The sequence below is a fragment of the Vombatus ursinus genome, unplaced genomic scaffold (genome assembly GCF_900497805.2).
Source record: "Vombatus ursinus unplaced genomic scaffold, bare-nosed wombat genome assembly UNPS02009132.1, whole genome shotgun sequence".
Lineage (NCBI taxonomy): Eukaryota > Metazoa > Chordata > Mammalia > Diprotodontia > Vombatidae > Vombatus > Vombatus ursinus.
The window spans coordinates 12,763,246-12,789,126 of NW_020948910.1; the positions used below are offsets into that span (position 1 = coordinate 12,763,246).

The window sequence follows — 25,881 nt, forward strand, 5'->3', positions numbered from 1 at the left end:
GTGTTGTCCTACTATATATGTTGTTTCCCCTAATTAAAAGGTGAGTTTGTGAGAGAAGGTGCCACCTCAGTTTACTATTTGTATCCCCAGTGCTTAGCACATAGTAACTATTTACTAAATGCTTTTTCATTCACCCACATTTATTCTGCAGATGACTAAAATCTAGCTGTCTAACACTAATATCTTTCTTGAATTCTGACACTACATGACCAACTGCCTACTAGACATCTTCCCTAAATGGCCCACTGGCATCTCAAAAGTGAAACTTACCATCTCTTAGCCCCAAACCCTTCCCTCCTCTGAATATCTCCATTTCTGTTAAGGATCCCACTATTCATCCAAGCAACTAGTTTCCTATCCACCACTCCCATATATCTGTAGATATATATCTATATGTCCACCAAGCCTTTATTCGTTTTGCTCCTCTTTTCACTCTATATACCCATCTTTTAGTGAATTCATCAGTTGTCATAGGTGCGGTTATGATTACTCCCAGATCTCTGTATTTAACCCTACCTAGCTTCTCTCCTGAACTGTATCACCACCTGCCTATTGGACATTTCCAACTGTGTATCTCTATAGGCACCTCAAACTTAATACAGTCAAAACAACTCATTGTCGTTCTCTACCATACTACTGCCCTTCTAACTTTCCTGTATTTGTGACAACACCACTAACCTTCTAGACAACCAGATTTACAACCTCAGAATCCTATTGAACTCTTGACTACCTCATGCTTCCCATACCCAATCCATGACCAAGTCTTACCAATTTTCTTTCTAGAACATCTTTTGCATATATCCCCTTGTCTCCATTCACATTATACAACCATCCTACTCCAAGCCCTCATCATACCTTTTCTGTACTGTTGCATTCACCTCTTTATTAGTCTCCCTGCCTTCAGTTTATCCCAGCTCCAGTTTGTCCTATACATGGCTACGAAAGTAATATTCTTAAAGTAAGGATCTAAAAATGGCATAGCCTTCCTCATCACCCACTATCTCTCACTTTTCCTCTATCCCCACCCCAATCAAAACATAGATAACAATAATACCTAATGCTGTGGAAGATTTAACAGTTGTGGAATCGGACAAACCTAGATTAAGATCCCACCTTTGATAATTACTACCTGTGTAATATCCCCAGGATTCAGTTTTCTTCATCTCTAAAATGAGGAAGTTGAATTGGTTGTCCTCTGAGGTGCTTTCCAGCGTTACAGCCACGGTGTTAATAGAATATGGGTCTGGAGAGCAAGGATCGTGTCATTTTTTTATTGGTAGCACAGAGTACAGTGATATATCCACAGCGGTCACTTACCATCTGTTGAACTCAATGATATGCTTATTGAGCTTTGAAGGCAACTTTTAATAAGTGTTTTTCCTCATGGACTTTTTACCCCACTCATACTCCAGGAAGCCTTTCTGCTCTTCTTCGGTCAAAATGGGGTCCCTTAAAAGATAATGAGCAAACTATTGGCTTTTATACAAAGCAAATTCTTGAAGGATTAAAATATCTCCATGACAATCAGATTGTACATCGGGATATAAAGGTAAGATTCTGCTGTTTTTCTTTTCCACAAGCTGTTTGGATAACTCTTTTATGGTTAAAAAAAAAAAAAAGGACTTTGTAATCTCTTTTTTGTGGTCAACCTTAGATTATAAATAATAATTAAACATATTAAATTAGATTTAATATGTTTAGATTATAAATAATAATATGTTTAGATTATAATATAAGATAATATGTTTAGATTATAAATAATAATTAAACATAATAAATAATTAAAACATATAATAATTTATATTATATGTCATGTGTTATATAATTTATGCTATAAATAAACACATAATATAATAAAACATAGAATAACTTCAGTATCTGTAGTTTCAAGAATGCTACCCCACAACAACTGGAGTATATGGTCTTCAAGAGTTTTCAGGTTCAAACATTTTGTCATACTGTCGCCAACTTGGAGGTATCTCCCTGAACTTCACTGAACTAGTCCTTGGATAACCCAGATACGGCCTTACCATCAAGCATTTTCCACTGGGCCAGAAGTACTATAGCTTATGTTTCAATGGCATAGAGTAGACTTTGAGAAATCAGAACCATCTTCATACCCCAGGGAGACATTAGAAGAGAACTTTTCTTTTTTCTTATCTAGCCATTTATTTTTTGTGACTGTTAATTATCTCTCTCTCTCACTGCATCCCCTACTGAACAGTTTTTTAAATCCTCATAACAAATATGTATAGTCCAGGAAAATAAATTCTGACATTGCCCCCGTCCAAAAATGTCTGACTCATTCTACATTTTAAGCCCATCACTTCTCTGGTAAAAGAGAGATGAGCAGTCTATTTCATCTTCAGTCCTCTGAATTGGTGGTTTATCATTGCATTGCTCAGATTGCATCGATCGGAAGTCTTAAAAGTATGAAGGATTGTCTTGGATGTGACAGCACATTCAAAATAATAGAAGAGAAAAAACGCTTTTCTCTCTCAGATGGTAGCCAGAGATAGAAAGGAAATTAGCAATATAAAAAGAAAAGATAGCAGAAATAATCCTACTAATATATATGTGAGCATATATATACATATATGTATATATATATAAAATCAGATGTATTAACTATCAGATCTAATATATGGCAATAATAACTGACATTTTTATACCACTTTAAGGTTTGCATAGCCCTTTACATACATTATGTCATTTGATTCTCATAATTCTATGAAGTAGGTACTATAAGTATTCTTATCCACATTTCACAGGGGAGAAAATTCAGGCATGGAAAGGTTAAGTCACTTTCCATAATCAACCAACTAGTATGTGTTGGAGGGAGGATTTTGTCTAGTATTCTACACATTACTCTCTTTTGCCTCTAAACATTTTTTAAAAATCCAAGTGTCTGGTTACTTCTGAATTAGCAACCTAAATCCCCATTTTATAGCATTATTGCATAATATTATATGGGAGCCTTTAATTTATAACCTAATGTTGAATTAAAATCCTCTGTTCTATAGGGTGACAATGTGTTAATCAACACATATAGTGGTGTTCTAAAGATCTCTGATTTCGGCACATCAAAGAGGCTTGCTGGCATAAATCCATGTACTGAAACTTTCACTGGTATGTTGTTGTTTTTTTTTTTAAGTTTAGGGTGCAGGTATTTGTAAGAAAAAATTGATGATAAGCATACCACAGCTTTCATAAATTGTGTCCATGAACCCATGTATGTTTTGCATTTGGCAGCTTCTAAAATGGATTTGTAAAATGTTCATTTAAAAAGAATTTACTACTTCTGTGGAAAGAAGCCCTCCCAATAAATAAAATTAGGAGCTGGTATTATGAAAAGACCAATAAAATGGATAAACCAAAAAACAAACACAAACTCTTTAGCCCTGCTTCAGTACATTTTATTCAGAATAAAGTACCTTTAAACAGAACTGAAATTCCATTCAAGAGCTGCAAGCATGTCTCTTTCTTGACCTTTATCATCAACCAAGACCCTGGAGGATTGGAAGTCCTGAACGACTGGGCTAAATTTTTATTATTTTGATTAAAAAAAAGAAGAAGAAAACCAAATTGTCAGTATCAAAATTAAAAGGGAAACTGTACTACCAACAAAGATGAAATTAAAGCCATTAGAAGTTATTTTGCTCAATTATATGCCAATAAAATGGATCATCTAAGTGAAATGGCTAAATATTTACAAAAATATCAATTGCCCAGGTTAATAGAAGGGGAAATAGAATACTTATATAACCCTATCTTAGAAAAAGAAAGTGAACAAACCATCAATGAACTCCCTAAGAAAAAAGAAGCCCTCTCCTCCTTCTCTGTTCCAATGACTTAGCCCTGTGCTCCTGAGGTCAAAAACTGTAGTCATCTTTGCCACTCTCATTTTTTTTTTTGGAAATCCCTTGGTCTCTCCATCTGCCTATAACCACTTTTAAAGCCACCAAAAGGTTCTTTTCCTTAGCCCTGCCCCTCTGCTAAGCTTCTTACTCATGCATTAATCACTTCCCATTTTTATTATTACAGTTGCCTTTTTCATAGTTTTGTTTACTCCCTGTGGCTCTCATTCTCTATCCCAACACACAAATAACTCTGTCTGCCTTTAATTCAAAAAGAGGAAATGACTCACAAATTCAAAAAGAGATAGGGGAGGAGGGTATTGGGCTGGGTACAGGAGGGGAGCTTTCCTGAGATGAGGCAATGCAGGGAAAGAAGCCATCTCTAACTTAGTCATAGAAAGTAGGAGTGAAGACAAAGCCTCCAGAAGCAGAATGAACAGGTAAGAAATAAAAAACAGGAGAATCTGTGGTCTATAATCAATAATGAATGGGATTTGGAAATAGAAAAACACCCATGGGGTAGTGAATTTTCTTTCGTGTTAAAAGTCAACATAGCTAACATATGCTAACTTGCACTTACATGCAGAATTCAACATACATTTATTAAGAGCTAATCACATAGAGACACAGTGTTAGGTGCTAAGGATATTAAGAACAAATCTGCCCTCAAGGAACTTATAGTCTATATGAAGCACAGTGGTCAGGTGGTGGTGGGTTTTTTTTCTTTATGCAGAGACACCTTTAAAATAGTTTATTTTTTATGTACCAAAAAGGAAAACTATCTCATTTTTCAGATCATAGATATTAACACATATTTACCTCAATACTTCAGAAATATACTATTTCATTGATATGAGCATTACTTCTATGGATGCAGGTAGCAACCCCTCTTTGTCGGAGTAGGATTCCTGTGAGTTGCTCTGACCAAAAAGGAAAGAAAGAAAGAAGGAAGGAAGAAAGAAAGAAAGGAAGGAAAGGAAGGAAGGAAGGAAGAAAGAAAGAAGAAAAACCGGCATGTGATGGGCATCTAGAATGAGCCTATCATAATTTTGTTAAGTTGGCCCTTAGAAAGCAGGCATGCAATTACTTCACCAGAACTGTACTCAAGTACAACTGGTTGGACAAATGAGAACTTGTGCTCTTCTGTGTAGTCTTTGAGACCCCTCAAGCTACCCTCCACACTACCACTAAGTGTTAGAACTTCAGTGACATGTGCACAACAAAACTTTATACTCACCTCATGATATGAATTTAGATAGATTAATAAAAAATTCATATCCTTCCTGATGGTTAGATGGTTGAAATTTCCTTCTAGTTATATAGTCTTTACACTTACATTGCAATAAAAAAAAATCACCTTCACTGGACAGACATAACAAAAATCCATTAATATAATGTAAAGAAAATAGTTGGCTTTTTTTTTTTTCCTTAAAGACAAACTTTTAAAATTTAGCTCAGTTGTTCAGGACTTCCAGTCCTACAGGGACTTGGTTGATGATGGTCAGGAAAGAGATATGCTTCTGGGTCTTGTAAGGGATTTCAGTTTTTTAAAGGCACTTTATTCCTAATAAAATGTAGTGATATAGGGCTAAAGAGTTTGTGTTGCTTTTTTTTAAAACCACATTCTCCCAGGTTTTGTAAACAAAACAAAACAAAAACACTAACAGATTCTTCTGCTCTGTATTACCACATTATTTTAGAATATATATACATATATGTATGAATATATATACATATATGTGAGGAGATTATATATGAAGTAAGGAACATAAATCAAAACCTGAAAGTAATATTAGATATAATATAATAATTAACATTAATATTTATATTCTACAACAAAATATTAATAGAGTATGTAATATTACTTTAATTGATATTACCATCATATGTATAATATTGGGCAGCTAGGTGGCATAGTCAATAAAGTGCTAGGCCTGGATTCAGAAAGATTCATCTCTGTAAGTTCAAATCTGACCTTAGACTAACTATGTGACTCTGGACAAGTCGCTTAACTCTCTTTGCCTCAGTTCCTGATCTGTAAAATGAGCTGGAGAAGGAAATGGCAAACCATTCCAGTATCTTTGCCAAGAAAATCCCAAGTGGGATCACAAAGCTTAAGACATGACAGAAAAATGACCCAACAATAAAAATAATACTACTTTCAGGTTTTTATTCATGCTCTTCATGTCAACCTCCAAATCAGAGTAGTGTTTATTCCAGTGTGGGGGGAGGGGAAAGATTTCATTCATAATGTGGATCTCTTCAGTTACAACAATTTAAGATTTCAAAAGTTTTCAGTTTCTTCCTTCTTTATCTCTATATGCCTATACCTTGGCATCAGACATTTTATATCTTGCCAACACTCATAAAATTTGTGGAACCAAACCCCACCTTGAGCACACTTCTTACTAGCAAATCTGAGACCATGATTTTTAAAAATATCAGAAGATGTATAAAGAGAGAAGCCACTACCAAGGTGGTCTACAGATCGCCTGCTGGATGCAGAAGACTACCAAGAGGAATAACTTAATATAGTCAGCTTGATGGGAGGGAAGTGAGCAGAAATTGAATTCACAAAAATTAGAGCTTTAAACATATTAGGTGCCCTAATAAATCATAGAATTTGGAGCTGTGAGCAACCTTTGTTGTTGCAACCCCTTCCTGTTATAGAAGAAGGAACCTAGTTCCCCAAAGGAGAGAGAACTAATCCAATATCAAATTGGTGGTAAGTAACAGAGCTCAGTGGGATTCAAATCCAGGTTTCTAAATCCCAATCCAGCACTTTCCAATGCAACAGTGGATGTTTTGAATGAATGACAAAGAAGCAGAAGGATGGTCTGAAAAATCTAGAAAAAAAAGAGCAAAGTTTAAAATGGGCCAGAGTTTATATATAGCATTGTCAAAGTTAGAAAGACACTCACCGTACCAGGCTGACAGTAACATTCTGTACCCTAGAAAAGAATACAATGGTGCAATCATAAATTTTTAGGCTCTACCAAAGCCTAAATGAAATATCTGGTAGCATTATCCAACTCTCTTTGCTCAGTTTTTCCATGTTCTCCAAGAAAACCTCTGATAACTAATTCTGTTCCCCAAGTACCTTGATATAGGGAAAGGGGTGTCTTAAATAATGAGCACAAGTATTCTAATTAGTGAAGTGGCGCTTTGCCAGTTTTAAATATGTTGGCATCTGGTTTCTAAATCAGTCTCTTGTGGGTAAAGTTGACATGAATCCTGTTTCCTAGAGTCTAATCAATCACTCTTGAGTAAACATGAATTTTTGAAAATGTAAAGATGAGGTCCAAAGCCCAGGATGTTGGTAATGACACAAAGGCCTAGCATGCCATCAGGTACCTCTCTTGTTCTCCCTGTTAAGTTCAACGGGGAATTGCAGACCATTTTAGTTATAATAAGATGACTAACAGAGCAGAATGGTGGAATATTGTGAACAGAATCATTCTTGCAAGAGAGCAAGAAGTTGTAGAGAGAAGCATGAGGAACCCAGTTAAGTCAGATCATTCTGAATGGTTTGAATATATTTATTTGCCTGTTGTAGGGCAAGAACTGTCTTTTGCCTCTTTTTGTATAGATGTATTAAACTCAGCATGTCCAAAACTGAATTCATTATCTTTCCCAAAAAAATCCTTCCCCTTTTCGTAACTTCTGATGACTGTCCTGGGTATTGCCATCCTCCTGGTCACCCAGGTTTGAAACCTGTGTATCATCCTTGACTCCTCACTCTTTCTCACCCCCTGTATTCAGTTTGTGGCCAAATCCTATCAATTTTCTTCGTGAGATATCTATTACATTATTTCCTCTCTTCATCTCCACCACCCTGATTCAGGACCTCATCTCTTCATCCCTGGACTATTGCTGGTTGGTTGGTTGTCTTTCATTCTTTTCTTTTTTTTTTTCTTTACTTTTCTTTCTTTTTTTTTTTTTTTTTTTGGCTAAGCAATGGGGTTAAGTGACTTGCCCAGGGTCACACAGCTAGTGAGTGTTATGTGTGTGAGGCTGGATTTGAACTCAGGTCCTCCTGACTCCAGGGCTGATACTCTATCCACTGCACCACCTAGCTGCCCCGTTGTCTTTCATGCTTGAAGAAGACCAAAGTGACATCACTGAGTTGGAGTCATAGTGTGTCTGATCACACCGGTATGAGCTCGGAAGGGTCTGCCACAGATTGGGAACAAATAGTCCACATGAACATTTGGAGTGGAGATGTCTCTAAATTTGCACATCTCCCATTTCTTTTGAGCTACTGCGATTCTGCTTTGTTCGTGCTTTTTTTGATGCAGGAACGCCATGCTGGGCAGTTCTATCACCTCTATGATCAAATATAAAATCTTCTGTTTGATGTTCAAAACCCTTCATTGCTCACTCCTCACCCACCATTTTCCCAGTGTTCTTATCCCTTCCTCCCCACCCCCACCTCTATATAATAATGCTATCCAGTGGCACTCCTTGCTGTTCCTCAAACAAGACACTCCATCTCTTGCTTGGCATTTTCACTGGCCATCCCCTAGGCCTAAGGTGTTCTTCCTCCTTATCTCTTCTTCCTGATTTTTCTAACTTCTTTCAAGTCTCAGGAAGCCTTTCCCAATCCCCCTTAATTCTAGAGCATTCCCTCTCTTGATCATTTCCAATTCATCCTGTCTGTATCTTGTTTGTACATTTTTACATATTGTCCCTACCATTGGATTGTGCGCTCCTTGAAAGCAGAAACTGTTTTTACCTTTCATTATATCCCTAGTGCTTAGCCCAGACACTCAATAAATTTTTACTGACTGACTAATAAAGTCAGTAATTGCTCAACATTAATACAGTTTAAAACCAGCTCATTCATTCTGTCTTGGGTCCATAAAGAATGAAAGAGAGAGGGGCAGCTAGGTGGCACAGTGGATAAAGCTTCCTGGAGTCAGGAGGACCTGAGTTCGAATCCAGCTTCAGACACATAACGCTTACTAGCTGTGTGACCGTGAGCAAGTCACTTAACCCCATTGTCTAGCAACAACAACAACTAAAAAAAAAAAAAAATAATGAAAGGGAGAGTGTGAGCATCAGCCTCTGGTCCCCTATAGCACCATCTGGTTGAATATGGAGACATAGATAATTGCTAAGAGCTATCACTTGGGTTCTTTTCTTTAGTTAGAAATGAAGGAAAAGACTAATTTTGCCCGTCTTCTATTAAATTTATGTGATTCTTTGGGGAAGTCAAGACCCTAATCAGGGTCAAGGATCATGCAAGTTCTTTCCTTAGATTTTTGCTAATTCAAATTGAGGGAAGACAAGTTCAATGCTTAAGTATTGATTAAGTTATAGTCCCCTGAAAATGGGTTTTGGAGGAGAAGATTGCTAGTTGACGTTTGTTGTAGTAATTGAGCTTTGATTATTCTGTGCAACTGTTTGCTTTATTAGTAGCTAATTCATGGGTCTTAAAAGTATAAACTTAAAGAAATTCCTTTAATTCCTTGCAGAAGTTGTTTTGTTTTGGTTTTTTATACTAATGGATGATGGTACAATGTGATTCATAAAAGATATTGATGATAGGCATACAGATTGTGAAAAACCTTTCACTTTGGTCAAGAAACAGAAAGTTTTGAAATAGCTTGCATAGCAAAAGTCTCGGAATTTGAAATTAATTGAGCATGGCATCTTAGAAGTCTTTCCCTATCGTAGATTATCTGAGCAGACCATTATGGGGTATGACACTTGCAGAAAGAGGAAAGAAATTACAAGTTCTGTTCTTTATTATGCTTCTGACAAATTGCTGGACTTTGGAGGAAGTCATTTAACATGTTGCTGTGCCACTTGGCACAGTCTGGGAAATGGGAAGGATTTCACTGTCACCAAATAATGTTGATTATCCATTTTTATTCCCTTGATAAATAGAATTTAAAAAATATTACTCTTATAGGACCTTTTTCTCCCCTGTAGAAGGTAGAGACCAGCAAGGGTAAAAACTAAAACTCAGAGCACATTTTACAGATTATCTTATCACTGTAGAAATAAATGCATTAGAAATCAATAGAAAATATATTTGTACTATTTCCAGGTACTCTTCAATATATGGCACCAGAAATAATAGATAAAGGACCAAGGGGATATGGAAAAGCAGCAGACATATGGTCTCTGGGCTGTACAATCATTGAAATGGCCACAGGGAAACCACCATTTTATGAATTGGGAGAACCTCAAGCAGCTATGTTCAAGGTCAGATTTTTCTTTGATGCTTTATTTCATTAATGTCCTATCTAAACTGTGATATGCATAAAAAGTAATGGTTAGATATTATAAGTATGTATATATGCATTATATAGACCTATGTCAGAAATATTGAAAGTTTTGGAATTACATGTTTTCAGATCTCATTGAATGGGGTAAAATTGGATTTAAATAATGTAGCCTTAATATGACAACATATTAATACATATTTGGGGGAGGATGTATTTATACTAGTGTATGTATGTGGTATGAGAGTTAGTATGGATAAATGAGATCTACAGAAAATTTTAAAAGGGAGTTCATTTAAATTATGATTTCATTTGCCAAACTTTGCCAGAACTGTTACCATGGTTGCCACCAAGTAATTAAATGACTCCATTTAGATTTCTTCTACTCTCTCTACTATTCCTTTTATCCTGTTGGAGGCTTTAATGACCATTGCAGTCAGTAATCATAAGTAATATGTATGTTGAATATTAAAATTTGCAAAGTTCACGTCCCTCATAGTACTCATTTGGGAGGTGTACTGACTTCCCAGCTTACTAATTTTATCATCTTGGAAAGATAAGCTTTGGAGAGATTAGGTGACTAGCCCAGGGTTATATGCTAGAGAGTGTTAGACCCAGGTTTCAAATCCAGGTGACTTGATTCCCAATTCAACAATTTTTCCACTCTACCTATGAAATTATCTGGATAATCAAACTGTTCAGTTAATCAAGAGTGAGCAGCATTTTCTCTTGGTCTGAACTAAAATCTGGAGAGAGCATTTTGATCATTCAGTCAATATCTTGGAGAAAAGATTTGTTCCATTTTTGTCTGTGACCTAGCAAACAGTTTGTGTGTGTGTGTGTGTGTGTGTGTGTGTGTGTGTGTGTGTGTGTGTAATACAAGTCTTAAAACTGATTCCTTCTGCTGGTATCAGTGCATGTACCCTTAAACAAGACATTGAAGTATTCCAGAGGTAGTATGATTTTTTTTAGCAAGTATGATACTCTGGGAGTCAGGAGACTTAACTCTGTTTCTAGATTTGGAAGACTTGAGTTGGAGTCCTGTCTCCACAACTTAGTGTGTCTGTCACATTGGAAAATGATTTAAATTCTGTGAACCTTTGTCACTTCACCTATAAAATGGGTATAATCATAAGTTTATTACCTGTTTTTCAGGGTTACTATGCAAAAAAGTCCATTACAAACCTGAAAGCACTCTATGAATTTTGGTTATTATTATAATGTCTTAGTTTTCTCGATTCTGAAATGGGCTTAAATGTATATACCCTTAACATCTTTTCTAGCAATGCAGTTTGAATACAAATTGTTACACGGAAAGTGAATTGAGCTCTTTGGGGAACAAAAAGAAGCTGTAAATTACCCTTGAAAGCTAAGCCTAAAAAACTTATTAGTCTACAAAAAATATTTCACTAGCCATCCCTTTGGGAAATTTGCAGGTATAAAATAAATAAAACCAATATTTTCTCCTACTTGCCTGGCTTAAGTAATCATTTATCTTGACCAGTAGTTGCAATGCAGAGGTTTTTTTTAATCAATTATTATTATAGTAATACAAGAAACCTCAATTCCTATTCCTTATCCGTACTTCAACATCCTTCCTGACACATAAGGCCCAAGTAGTAACTCTTTGGGAAGTAAAGCAAGAGCTCATCACTACAGCTGTTGTTATTGTTTGCCCTTCATTCTCAAAGAGGACCATGACATTAGGAAGGTGATGCCATGACTTGAAAGTGAATTGGATTTAAGTGAGGGAGGGTTGTGCAAAGTGCAAAACAGTGGACCCATAAAATTTCCTTTGTCCCTACCTGCCATGAAAGAAGAGGCCTGCTAAGTCCAGTTTTAACAAATACCACCATCACTACCACCACCCCTACTTGGATCTTTGGAAATTAATGTGCCAAGGGAGGAGCTCTTCCTGTGTTTTTCAGTTTGCCAAATAAAATAAAAGGGGGGTAAATTCCATAGCCGTAAAGTTCCACCATGTTTTCTATGCTATTCTTCTACAAATGTGGATTTGGATGGGGGACAGCAGGGGAAAGGATTGGGTGCATAGCAGCAGGTACCCAAACCTGTGACTTCATTAGAATGGGAGAACTCCCAGGGTGGAAACTTTCTTCACTGTTATAGATCAATAGTCTTGAGCATTATCAGAAACACTAAACTATTAAATGACTTATCAGTGGTCACATACAGCCTATATGAGTCAGAAGTAGGACTTGAACCCAGGTTTTCTCATCTCCATGACTAACATTTGATGCACCATGTCAATAATTCTTAACCTTTTTGTAATTCTTAACCTTTTGGTGATAGTCGGATGAAGCCTGTAGACCCCTTCGCAGAATAATGTTTTTAAATGCATAAGATAAATACATGGGATTACAAAGGAAAATAATTATATTTAAATAAATATGAAATTTTTTCCAATCCAAGAACATGGACCCAAGTTTTAAAAACAAAACAAAACAAAACCCTGCATTGTTATTCTGTCTCACAGAAATGGGTATTTTGATAGTTGTTATGCTATTTTTTTCCACTGGGAAATTTATCCCATTTGGGAAATTTTTATGTGTATTTTTCCACATGTCATATGACTTTTTCTGGTATATAATTAAAGGAACATAATCTGATCTAATGGTGACTTTTAGTAATCTTTGAATTTTTCCAACCATAGAGGGTAATATATCTTATGGAAATGTATATTTATATTCATAGACAGTGGGAGCTAGAAAAGATCTTAGAAATGCTTTAGTAAAATACTCCCATTCCCCTCCTCCTTTTAAATTTCATTTATTTCTTCCAGTTATTTCCCAGTATCCACCACATCTACCCTCCTTGCCACTGAATCCTTCTTCTTAACAGAGAAAATCTTCAGCAAACTCCAAACAACAAACCCTCCATGTCTGACAGATTATGGATCATTCCACACCCGTTGTCTACCATTTGTCAACCAGGAGGATCTAAATGTCCTCTTTTCTCTGGGACCATGATTAGTCATTTCAGCTCATCTGAATTTATCAGCATTTTAGTGTTTTTATTTAAGTTATTATAGTCCCAATACCCATATTTTGTAGATGAAAAAACTGAGGCCCAGAAAGAAACAATAATTTGTACAAAGCAAGTTAATAGTAGAACTAAGACTGGAATCCAGTTTTTTCAGCCTAAGACATCAATATTTGTCCAGATAACACCAGCCTGCTTACCTGTGACACCAAGATATATGTGTGTATGCATGTATGCATATGTATATATTTGTATATGTATGTACACAATACATATATAATGCATATAAATCTATTTATATAGTATATATAATGTATGTATGTAAATCTTTATATACATATTATATGAAAACTTTGTTGCAATCTCTATATAGACACACATAGGTACATACATCTATATAGACATATACACACACACATATGTATACACACATGCATTTCTACATATACATACACACGCCTTTGTTGCAATACCTCTACTTTAGGAAGCTTAGGAAGCCTTCCTATTTCTTCATAAATTATTTATTCTCTATACAATATGCCATTAACTAATAATAATTATAGGAAATAAAGGAGTTAGTATTTCATTTTAATGTCTCCTGCTATTGACTGCAAAATTTGTTGACAAACAATTTTTAGTACATTATCTACTTTTTAAATTCTGTGCTCTATTCGGTTCTCCTAATCCTGGCATCTGAGATTGTCATTTTTTTTTTATATCAGTGAGGAGAGAACATGTGGTTCATTTGTAACTCAAATAGAAAGCGTATCCTGGAGCAGCTAGGTGGTGCAGTAGATAAAGCACCAGCCCTGGAGTCAGGAGGACCTGAGTTCAAATTTGACTTCAGACACTTGATACTAGCTGTGTGACCCTAAACAAGTCACTTAATGCCAATTGCCTCACCCCCCCAAAAAAAATAGCGTATCCTGAATCAAAAGTATAAAAATATCAATAATTAAAAAGAACAAAGCTTGTCATAGGAGAAGTAATACGAAAATTTCAAATTAGCAGAAAATAAAGCCATATTTCTCTTTTAAAACAGGTGAGGCACATGAAATATCAATTCTTAATCAAAATTAACAAATTCTTCTATCTATCTTAACTGTTTAATTTGTGAGAGTCTTGCTGGAATCTAGGGATGTTCACAATAAATTCTGGTGGACAGAACACTGACTTACAATTGAAATGTCTGGGTGATTTACCAGCTTCACTAACTGTTCTGTGACTCTTTGGTGAAGTAAAAGTAGGATGGTCTTTAGTTAGGGATTTAATGAATAAGATATATGCATTAGGGGTAAAGCTCATGGTTTTATTTTTTGTTTCTTTTAGGTGGGGATGTTCAAGATACACCCAGAGATCCCTGAGTCAATGTCAGCAGAGGCCAAGGCTTTCATATTACACTGTTTTGAACCAGATCCCGACAAAAGGGCCTGTGCCAATGATTTGCTCGTTGATGAATTCTTAAAAGTTTCCAGCAAAAAGAAGAAGACACAGCCTAAACTTTCAGGTATGTACCTGCATTGAAATAGGAGTGAGTCAGCAGGTATGGTGGCACACACCTGTAATCCCTGATACCTAGGAGGCTGTGACTGACGGATTGCTTGAGATAAGGAGTTCTGAGCTATAGTAGGCAAAGCTAATTAGGGAGCTACGATGTTTGGCATTAACATGGTGAAATTGCCTGTAGAGGGATGAGCAGGCCCACTTGAGAATGAAATGAGTTAAAGTTCCTGTTCTGATCAGAATGGGACTAAGGCTTTGACCTTAAAAAAAAAAAAGGAAAAAAGAAATAGAGATGAGTCTAAATCACCCCGTTCTAGCTGAATAAAGTATCAGGTAGATTATAAATTTGGGTGGCACAGTAGATAGAGTACTGGCCCTGAAGTTAAGAAGATTCATCTTCCTCGCTTTAGATCTGGCCTCAGATACTTACTAGCTGTATGACCCTGGGACAAGTCACTTAACCCCATTTGCCTCACTTTCCTCATCTGTCAAGTGAGCTGGAAAAGAAAATGGCAAACTAGTGTTTTGCCAAGAAAACTCCAAATGGGGTCATGAAGAATTAGATACGACTAAAACAATTGAATAACAACAAATTTTAAATGAGTAATTGTCCCCAGCTGTCACTGGAAATTGGGGATGATCATTATCTAAGAAGTCAGAGAGCCTGTTCTTTAATACCAAAATACTGTAGTATCATAGCATGGTGTTTGAGGTCTAATTAAAAACTTCAAAAATGACAGGGCTACGTCTTTAACGTCCAATTGCTGTAAGTCCTGTTAAAATATGTAAGATTCAATGCTTTGTTGTTGTAGCTGGCACCCAGACTACACTAAATAGAACTTTAAAATATTCTTGTAGTTGTTGAGTACTGTAAATGTCTCTTTAAGCTTCAGGTATGAGAAAATGCCTGCTGCACCTTCAAGAATATCTCTGATTTATTGAATAAAAATAGATGAAAAATAGGCTTTCAATTATACAAAATTAAAAAAAACAGTCCAGTGAAAGAATATCCCTTTAAAGCAGTTTTCTTGGGGAACTCTCTTCTCTCCCCTTACCCTAGAGGGATGTCATGGCCAACCACTCCTAAAGACATGGAGGCAGCATAGTACTTTGGAAAGAGCATTGGCCTTGGAGTCAGACAACAGAGGTTCATGTTCCACCTTTGACACTTCAGTCAATCCATCATTCATTCAACAAACATTTATTAAGCACAGACACAAAAAATGAAACAATTCCTGCTCCCAAGGAATTTATATTTTAAAGGAAGAAATAACAAGTACATACATATATATATATATAAAGTATATACCCCAAATATGAAGAGAATAAATACAAAGTAGTTATTAAATACAGCGTAGTTTGGGAAGGAGGACACTAGCAATTAGGGGATTAATCTTGAAGGAAGAGTGTAATTCTAGGAGAAGGAAAGAAGAGAGTGTGTTCCAGGGTATGCAGGGATGGCCATTGCAAAGAAGGGAAATGGAGTATTTTGTGTGAGAAACTGAGTCCAGTATGGCAAGGTCACTGAGTGTGGGAAGGAGAATACTGTGCAGTGAGACTGGAAAGATAGTTTGGGTTCAGATTGTGGAAGACTTGAAAAGTTAAACAGAGAAATTTGCATTTTAGCCTTGAAGGACTAGGGAGCCAGTGGGGTTTATTGAGTAGGGGAGTAATATAGTCAGCTCTGCACTTAAGGAAAATCACTTTGGCAGTGATGTAAAAGGTAGGCCAGAGTAAGAAGAGACTTTAGGCAGTAAGATCAGTTTGGATGCTGCCGCCATGATCTGTGATGAATGTCTTGAACTAAGGAGATGACTCATAGGTGGAAAGAAGGGGTAGGAGATGTTTTGGAGATAAAAAGCCAAGATGGCAACTGACAGGATATGTGGAGTGAGAAAAAAGTAAGGAGTTGAAGATATCAACAGGATTACAAACCTGGGCGACTGGAAGAATTGTGGTGCCTTTGACAGAAATAAAGAAGTTTGGAAGAGGAATGGGTTTTAGGGAAGAGACAATGAATTCTGTTTTGAACATACTGAGTTTGAGATGTCTCTGGGACATCCATTTTAAAATGTCCAGCAGGCAATCGTTGATGGGAGACTAAGGCTCAAAGGAGAGACAGGAACTGGCTATAGAGACCTGAGAGTCATCTTCAGAGAGAAGATAGAGCTAAGAGGAGCTGAGAAGATTTCTGAGAGTATATAGGGTATGTTACATACAAGGATTATGGAGAATCCCCAAAGTTAGGGGATATGGTATGGATGATGAGACATCAAATGAGACTGAAAAGAACAGTCAGAAATGTAGGAAAACTAGGAGAGTGGTGTCATGAAACTAGAGAGGAAAGAGTATCCAGAAAGAGATGTGCTCATCAGTATCAGATATGGCATGTGGGTTGAGAAGGATGAGGATCAAGCAAAAAAAAAAATAATCCAATCTGACGACTGTTGGCAACTTTGGAGAGGACATTTCCAGTTGAGTGAAGAGGTCCATAGTCAGATTGTAAAGAGCTGAGTGAGTGAGAAGAGGGTGAAGGCAACCAATTTTTTTTTAGGAATTTGGCTGAGAAAGGGAGAGAAAAATATAGGACAATAACTTGATGGGATGGTGGGGTCTAGTGAAGATTTTTCTAAGGATGGAGGAAAGTTGGGCTTGTTTAAAGGTGATAAAGAATGAACCAATAAATAAGATGAGGTTGACAGTTAAGGAGACAAAAGATGATTGACGTTGCAAACTGCTGGAGAAGACGAGGGTTTGGGATCCAGGACGTGTAGAGGGATTGACCTTGGCAAGGAGAAGGACCATCTCACTGTCAAAGACTAGAAGAAGGGAGGAAAGAGAGAGAGTGGGAGATGAGGTCAAGAAGTTTTGAAAAAAGGAAGCTCGGGTCAAATGGCCCTATTTTCTTGTAAATTAAGGTGAAGTCCTTAGCTGAGAGGAGAGAGGGAAGGGCAAGTGGTAAGAACCTGGAGGAGAGAAGAGATTTGGAAGAGCTTCTGTGTGGAGTGAGATGTGAAATTAATGAAAAAGGAATAAAAGGATTGCCATGTTGCAGTGAATTGAGTTGAATGAGTGTCCAGTTGAGGTTGGATGACAAATTTTTAGTGCACCCATTCAAAACAGTTCTGGGACTTCCTCTATCTCTGTTCAGGAGTATGTGAATAGGAGTGAAAGATGAAGATGGGGGGAATATGCCAGGGCTGAAGTTTAGCAAGAATTGAGCAGTGATAGGACAAGGGGGCTAGGGATTTGTAAGTAGAGGATAGTGTGTACTTGAATTGGCTAACTATAGGATTGAGGTTGGAAAGGATAATGGCCTGAAAAAAAAGGACTGAGGAGTAAAGGGATTGAAGGGCCTCAACAAGGGAGAATGAGTTTAGGAGGGATGGGGCAAAAGAGGTTGTTTTCAGATAGAGAAATGTCAGAAATTGGAACACTTGTGGGTCATGGTGAGATCCAAGGCATGGGCTGTGCATGGCTGAAGTAGAATGAAATAGTAGGCTATAATATTTAAGGCTGAAGAATTGGGAGGTTAGGGAGTTTATGGGAATATCAGTATTGATGTTGTTCCCTAGAATGAAGGTAGAAGTTGGGGAAGACAGGAAGGTGGTAAGCTAGGTGCATTCCCTCTCTTAATAGTGTTGGGGGACCTAGATTGAGTAAAGATTTTTAATAGAGGGAACTTCAAAGGAGCAAATGTTGCCGAGTATCAGTTGGTAGTTAAGGGAGAGGAGAAAAGTGACTGTGGGTAGCAAGGAGTATTCTGAATCCCACTCCAGGGCCAATTGGGCAGGGGGGAGAAGTGAAGGGAACGAACATAAAGCCAGTGATTGAGAGAATGGCTAGGGAATACAGACAGGCAGGAGTGGGGAGCCAGGTCTTAGTGAGGGCTAGTAGGAGGAAGGAGTGCTACCTTTATAAATTTAGACAGGGCACTTAACATCCCCAGCCTCAGATTCCTCATTAGTAAAATGATCAGATTGAACTGGATGGCCACAGAGGTCCCTTGCAGTTGTAGGTCTAAGATCTTATTATGAATAAATGAATTAAAAAGCATTTTAATTAAAATTAATTTTTTTAATTTTTAATTAAATTAATTTAAAAGCTTGCTATGTTTCAAGCACTGTGTTACCTAATAGGGATGCAAATACAAAACAAAGGCTGTCCCTGGCCTCCAGGAGCTTACATTCTTATAGGGGAGGGCACAGAAATGGCAAGAGGGGTCACAGAGGGATATTTTGGTATGGAAAATCCTCGAGATGATAAATAGAGCCATAGGAGACTGGACTGACATACTTTTCCAGTGGTAATGGCAGTATTGATTTGAGGTAATGGGGGTGGGGGCAGGGGGGGGGGAGGAACTTGAATCTTTTCTCCCAGGCCCTTAAGCATTAATTACAAGGGCCTTTGGGGCAGGACACAAAAATCTGGTTCGTTCTCCCTCTATCTTTTTTCCCTGAGATGAGTTTTTTTAATTGCTAACAATAATATTAAAAATTCATTTCATGAATGATACATGTGTGTATATATGTATTTAGACCTATACATATATACATACATACATGTGTGTCTGCATACTCACATTATTTATAAAATGAGTTCTGAAAATGTATACACTTACTGTTTTTCTGAAATGAGTTCTCAATATATGTTATATATTATATTTATTTTCATATATTTAGATGATATAAATCATATCTAAAAATTAAGATACATATATATTATCTGGAAATATATAATATATAACAAGATATACACTACAATATATTATCTGAAAATATATACATATTTTCATACACATAAACATACATGTGCTGTCATCCATATATTAAAAAGCTATCTTTTGAGAGGAATCTATTCTTCTCCCACTACTTTGACTTCTGGTTAGTTCTCAAGAGTAAGAATGTGCTAACTCTGCATGTATTTCCTTCCACAGCTCTTTCAGCTGGAACAAATGGTGAGTTCAATTCTTTCTAACCTTTACCTATCTATAAAGTTGTTTTTTAAAATATTCGCCCCTCAGGGGAACGAAGCCTGGTGTGTTGTATGCTGAGCTCTAGCCTCCTCCGTCAGTTAGCTTAAATAATTTTATTCCGCTTTATGTGCCAATGCTAGCCAAAACAGCAGTAAACCAGATTAGGTATCCTGTTTAATTTTTCTACTTTAACTAGACTTCGATTGCTATTTCCTGGTGGTGAGCTGATGACCGTATTCTTTGAAATTTTGGCTTTGAATACAGTCAGCTCTCTCGGTATTACCTACGTATTAACTAACCACTTGGTAGATTTTCTGAGGCAAATTTTCGATCTAAAAATTTTACGCTGTCACCTTGGACTGCAAACTCCAACTGCCGGTTGATAGGAGTTCAGAGAGTACGAATGAATTTTCAATGTTAGCCTAAGGAACTCATTACGAGGAAGGCAAATATGCTCCAAAGTGATAGTGCAAAGCTAAATGAGAACCATTTTTAAATTATCCATGCTCTGGATCACCCCATGTTTTCTCCTATCTACTGCATTATTATATTACAATATGGATAAATAGGTGAAACAGACTTTTCATGGGACCTACTCAAATATCTTTCCTCTTATTATTCCTGAAGATTGGAATGAGCATCAGAAGACTTAGGAGCCAGTCCCATCTCTACCATTAACTCTCTGTGTGGCATTAGCATGTCACTTTACCTCAGTTTGCTCATTTGTGAAGTGACAATTGGACTAAATGTTCTCTCAGGCTCCTGTATAGATCTAAAAAATCTATTATCTAAGAGTAATTGTTTGTTAAAAAAAAAACAACTCTTAGTGATTTCTAAAAAAAAAATCAATCTGCTATTCTCATTATTCTTATAAATTTTAGGAGTGAGCAGAGGCAATGCTTCTGGGCTACATAGTCTATGCTTTACTTGATATACAAGCACTGTGTATAAAACAAGATAGAATCAACATAGAGAAGTATCGGTTGTCCACTGCTTAAAGAATCCCTTATTATTATCACAGGAGTTAAAATAGAAATGGACCATAGAGTTTATCCAGTCTAACTTCATTTTCTTAATAAGAAACAAAGGCCCAGAGAGATGTTATTTGCCTGAGGTCATGTTAAAAGATAGAAGAGCAAGTCATTTGGATCCCAGCCCACTGTTTTATCCACCATATCAACTACCTCTTTCTCCACTGAGACTAATGCTATTAATGGTCCATCCCAACACCAAGAAAAATCAAGTGTCTTAGAGGATTCTGTGTGGAAGTAGAATGGGTGTTTCTACCATCCTTGCGTTGAGCTAAAGCACTCAGTTGACAAACATTTGTTCAGCATTTGCTATGTGCCAGCTAGGTGGTGCAATGATTAGAGCACTGGGCTTAGAATCACAAAGACCTGAGTTCAAATTCTACTTCAGACACTTACTAGCTGTGGATCCTGGGCAAGTAGTCATTTACTGTTTGCCCCAGTTTCCTCAAATTATAAAGTGGGGTTAATAATTGTTGTTGTTGTTCAGTCATTTCAGTCATATCTGATTCTTCATGACCCCATTTGGAGTTTTCTTGGCAGATACTGGAGTGGCTTGCCATTTCCTTCTCCAGTTCATTTTACAAATGAGGAAATGAAGGCAAACAGGGTTGTGAGTTGCCCAGGGTCACACAGCTAGTAATTGTCTGGGCCAGATTTAAACTCAAATTGATGAGTCTTTCTGACTCTAAGCCTGGGGCTCTATCCACTATGTCACCTAACTGCCCTGGGGATAAATAGCACCTATCTTGTAGAGTTATTGTAAATATCAAATGAGGTAACATTTGTAAAGAGCTTAGCACAATGTCAAGCATGTAGTAGATACTATGTAAATGCTAGCTATTGTTATTATTTGTGTTTATTATTATTATTATTATCTGTGCTTAGCACATCAAATACAAATAGAAGCAGAAAAACACCCCCTGCCCTCAAAGAGTTTACATTCTAATGAGGGAAGTCAAAACCTAAAAGAGAGCTGAAAAGCAGATGGAAGAAAGAAGGTACCTGGAGGAAAGGAGCTGGAATGGGGGGTGGGAGGAAACAGTAGAGAAAAATATTGTGGAGATGAGTCAGCTGTGCAGCCTGGAGAAGGATGAAGTGTGGGTGTATTGAATGGGGCGGTGGGTTAGATTTGGAAGCCTGAGGCCTCCAGCCCACCATTTACTTGCAGTATGACCATGGGCAAATTATTTAACCATTTTCAAGTTTCCTTTTTTTCATCTATACAACAAGCTAGTAATGCTGAAACTCCTTCACAGAGTTTCTATAAGGTCAATCAGTAAACATTTATTAAGCAGATGATATATACCAGTCTTTGTGCTCAGCCCTGGGGATACAAAAAGAGGCAAAATACAGTCCCTGCCCTTGAGGAGCTCACAGCTGTACAGTGCTATGTAATTGTGAGCTGTTTTCTTTTGGAGTGGACTTGGAGTTTCGTCTGTGAATCAGCTAGGTGGCGTGGTGGATAGAGTGCCAGGGCTGGGGTCAGAAAGACTCATCTTCCTGAGTTTAAATCTTGCCTCAGACACTTACTAGCTGTGTGACCCTAACCCTGTTTGCCTCAGTTTCCTCATCTGTAAAATGAGCTAGAGAAGGAAATGGCAAACTACTCCAGTATCTTTGCCAAGAAAACCCTAAATGGAGTCATGAAGAGTCAGACATGACTGAAAAAAGACTGAACAAATAAAATCAGCAAATGCTGATGGAATTTAGGTGACTGCTGGACCAGTGACTTTCAAACTTAACTGAAAATCATTCTATGTTTAAAGTTAGAGTGTTACCTATAACTGTGGTGAGTGTAACAGGATCAGAAGTTAAGGTTCTTAATCTTAAAAAAAAAGTCTTCCTCTTGTCAACATTTCATAGATTTCTTGCCTTCCATAAGTGATAGTTGAAAAAATTGATCATGCTTTTCTCCCTCCTCCTTAATGAACAGAATATCTTAGGAGCATATCCTTGCCAGTCCCTGTGCTGGTGGAAGACACAAGCAGCAGCAGTGAGTATGGGTCCGTTTCACCTGACACAGATTTAAAAGTGGATCCCTTCTCTTTCAAAACAAGAGCCAAATCCTGTGGAGAAAAAGATGGGAAAGGAATACGGACACTCTTTCTGGGGTAAAGACCTGGCTTGGTTTGAGAGGATGAGGGTGGAGGGAGAGGGAGACAGAGAGATAGACAGACAGAGACAAAGCCACAGAAAGAAACAGAGAGAGAAAGAGAGAGCCAGAGAGAGAGAGGAGAGAGAGAAAGAGAGAGAGAATGAGGGTAGGGGAGAGAGAGAGAGAAGCAGGAGTAGGAAAAGAAGCAGGAGGGAGAGAGATTGAGAGAGAAGGAAGGGGACGGGCAGGAAGGAGGGATGGAGAGAGAGAATAAATTTGTGCCTGTTTCCTAAGTGAAATAATAACTTTAGTGCACATATTTTTATAGTATTCCAGATGAGAATTTTGAAGATCACAGTGCTCCCCCTTCCCCTGAAGAAAAAGATTCTGGATTCTTCATGCTGAGAAAAGACAGTGAACGAAGAGCCACTCTGCATAGGATATTAACAGAAGACCAGGATGAAGTCGCAAGAAACCTAATGGAGTCATTGGCTCAGGTGAAAATCACTTCCAGACACGGTTAAGAAATGTCAGGCAGCAGATTCCAGTGGTTGGGCGAGGAATTGTACTGATGAGAAACAAAGACAGGATCACCAGGTCATCAGTTTGGAGTTAAACGATACCTTCTAGGCCGCTGAGTCCTGCCCTCTCAGCGTACTGATAGTGAGCAGAGACACAGCAGCAAGATGACTTACCCAGGGTCACACAGCTAAGAAGTGCCTGCGGCAGGATTTGAACAAACTGAAAGGCTGCTGTAAGGGGTCAGAGCTTGGGGAATGACTGGTGAAGAGGAAAGGGCAGAAATGGGGACGTGGAAGGCTATGTTTCCTCCTCTGTAAAATGGGGATCATAATAGTAACAGACGTAATGGTAACTGCTTCACAAGGTTGTTTTGAGAAACACATGAGATAATAGTGAAACGTAAAGATTTTGGTGGGGCAGCAAGGTGGCATGATGGATAGAGCATTTCCAGCTGCCTCTTGGGTGTGTAACTGGATGCCCCAGAGGCGTCTCAAAACAGAGCTCATCATTTCTTCCCCACAAGCACTCTGCCTTCTGAATTTGCCCATTGCGATTGAGGGTGCCACCATCTTCCAAGTCACCTAGTCTTTCCAGGCCTGGTACTCTGTTGGGAGGATCAAATGAAATAACATTGTGTAAAATGTTATTCTCAACTCCCCACCCTCTTCGCATGCATATCCAATCCATTGGCAAATACTGCCATTTCTACCTTCACAGCATCTCTCACGTGTGTCCTCTTCCCTCCAGTCATACAGACCCAACACTAATTCAGGCCCTCATCACCTCTTGCCTGACCTACCATGATAGCCTCTGACTGGTCTCTGAGCCTCCACTCTCTCCCCACTCCAATCCACCCTTGACTCAGCTACCAAGGAGATTTCCGTAAGGTGAAAGTCTGACTATGTCATGCCCCCTGCCCAGAGAGCTCCAGTGACCCCCTATAACTTCCAGGATCAACTGTAAACTCCTGTTTGGCATTTAAAACCCCCTAGCCTTACCCCTTTCTACTTTTCCAGTCTCTTACACCATACTTTTTTCCACGAACTTTGAGGTCCAGCTGCACTGACCTACTTCGTAATAGCTAGTATTCATATAGCACTTTGCTTTACAAAAACCCTTGACAGATATTATCTCATCTGTTTCTCACAACATCTCTAATTCCTCACACACAACAATCCATCTCCTGATTCCAGATATTTTCACTGGCTTGTACCCCTAGGTCTGGCATTCTCTCCATTTTCATTTCCATCTCCTGGCTTTCCTGGCTTCTTTCAAGTCTCAGCTAAGAATCTACATTTTACCAGAAGTGAAAACTCTTTCCCAGGCCTCCTAAAGCTTAGTGCCTTTCCTCTGAAATTATTTCCAGTTTATCCTGTAAATATCTTATTTCTACATGATTGTTTGCATGTTGTCTCACCCATTAGATGTGAATTCCTTTAGGACAGGGACAGTTGTTTGCCATTTTTTGTATCTTGGGTACTTAGCACAATACCTGATGCATAGTAAACACTTAATAAAATGTTAGTTGACTTGACTCTTCCTCTGTTCCATTCTCACAGATTCTTCTAGATTTCTGTCTTTAAAGCAAGGAAGAAAAAAAACCCTTATGAGCCTTTTTAGGGACTTTTAGTCCTAGTAACAATGGCAAATGAGAGGGTCCAAAACAAAATGGGGCAGCTAGGTGGCATAATGGATAGAGCCTTGGAGTCAGGAGGACCTGAGTTCAAATCCGGCCTCAGACACTTGACACTTACTAGCTCTGTGAACCTGGGAAAGCCACTTAACCCAGATTGCCTCACCAAAAAAAAAAAAAGAAAAAGAAAGAAAAAAAAGAAAAATAGAAAAAAAGAAAATAAATTAGAAAATAAAATTTCAAGAAGTCCTTAAAGTCTCACCCTGAAATTTGTTCTGTGTATTTATTGGAATAGAAGTAGAACTAGGCCCTGTTTAGTTCAGTTCAACCTGCCTTTTTTTTTTTTTTTTGTGCCTACTGTGTATCTGGGCCTCTGGGGCTAGAAAGATAAAAACCAATTATTTCCTGTCCTCAAGGAACTTACATCTTGTTGGACATGTATATAGATAAAGAAGTATAAAGTATATTCAGAATAATATCAAGAGAGAAGAGAGCTAATAACTTGGGTGGAGGAAGGATGGAAGTCATCTTCCTTGGTTCCTCCTTGCTCTATAGTAATTCATTTTTCTTCTTGTTGCTCCAGCTCAATCCAATATATAGCCCTTTTAATCCTAGGACTAGGGCTTCTAGCTCCCAGTTCCTTCTATAAATAAATTCTCCCTCCTTTGGCTCTTTTCCTCCTTCCTTCGTTCCTCACCAGCCAATATGCAGATACAATACAAAGAAAATATCCCTCAGGTATTAATGGAAGCTTTGGGGGCACACATACAATTGAATTAATGTTCACCCACATGTGTGAGGAAGACACAGACTCTATTAGCCTTCCTTTGGAAAGAAGGAAGACCATTGTGTATGTCATCAGAGAAACTGAGGAAGAAGCTCTGGAGTGAGAGGTGCAGGATAGAGCTACTGAGAATGGTAGGTTAGAAAGATGGAACCCAGTGTGGGTAATATGGTTCTGGGAAGGGATAGTAAAGATTCATCTTTCCCCACCTTTCTCCTCAATTTTGATTTGGTTTGTGGGGTTTTTTT

At 37.8% G+C, this 25,881-nt stretch overlaps 1 protein-coding gene across 1 annotated transcript in view; it reads left to right on the top strand.

Annotated features, from left to right (window-relative positions):
• MAP3K5 (mitogen-activated protein kinase kinase kinase 5) overlaps positions 1-25,881 on the top strand; it is a 270,359-nt gene that overhangs the window by 213,110 nt on the left and 31,368 nt on the right. The window contains exons 17-23 of the mRNA XM_027850741.1: positions 1,413-1,549; positions 3,024-3,129; positions 9,913-10,070; positions 14,420-14,597; positions 19,530-19,550; positions 22,533-22,710; positions 23,023-23,191. Coding sequence (XP_027706542.1) covers positions 1,413-1,549; positions 3,024-3,129; positions 9,913-10,070; positions 14,420-14,597; positions 19,530-19,550; positions 22,533-22,710; positions 23,023-23,191 — 947 coding nt within the window. The remainder of the gene's footprint in view (positions 1-1,412; positions 1,550-3,023; positions 3,130-9,912; positions 10,071-14,419; positions 14,598-19,529; positions 19,551-22,532; positions 22,711-23,022; positions 23,192-25,881) is intronic.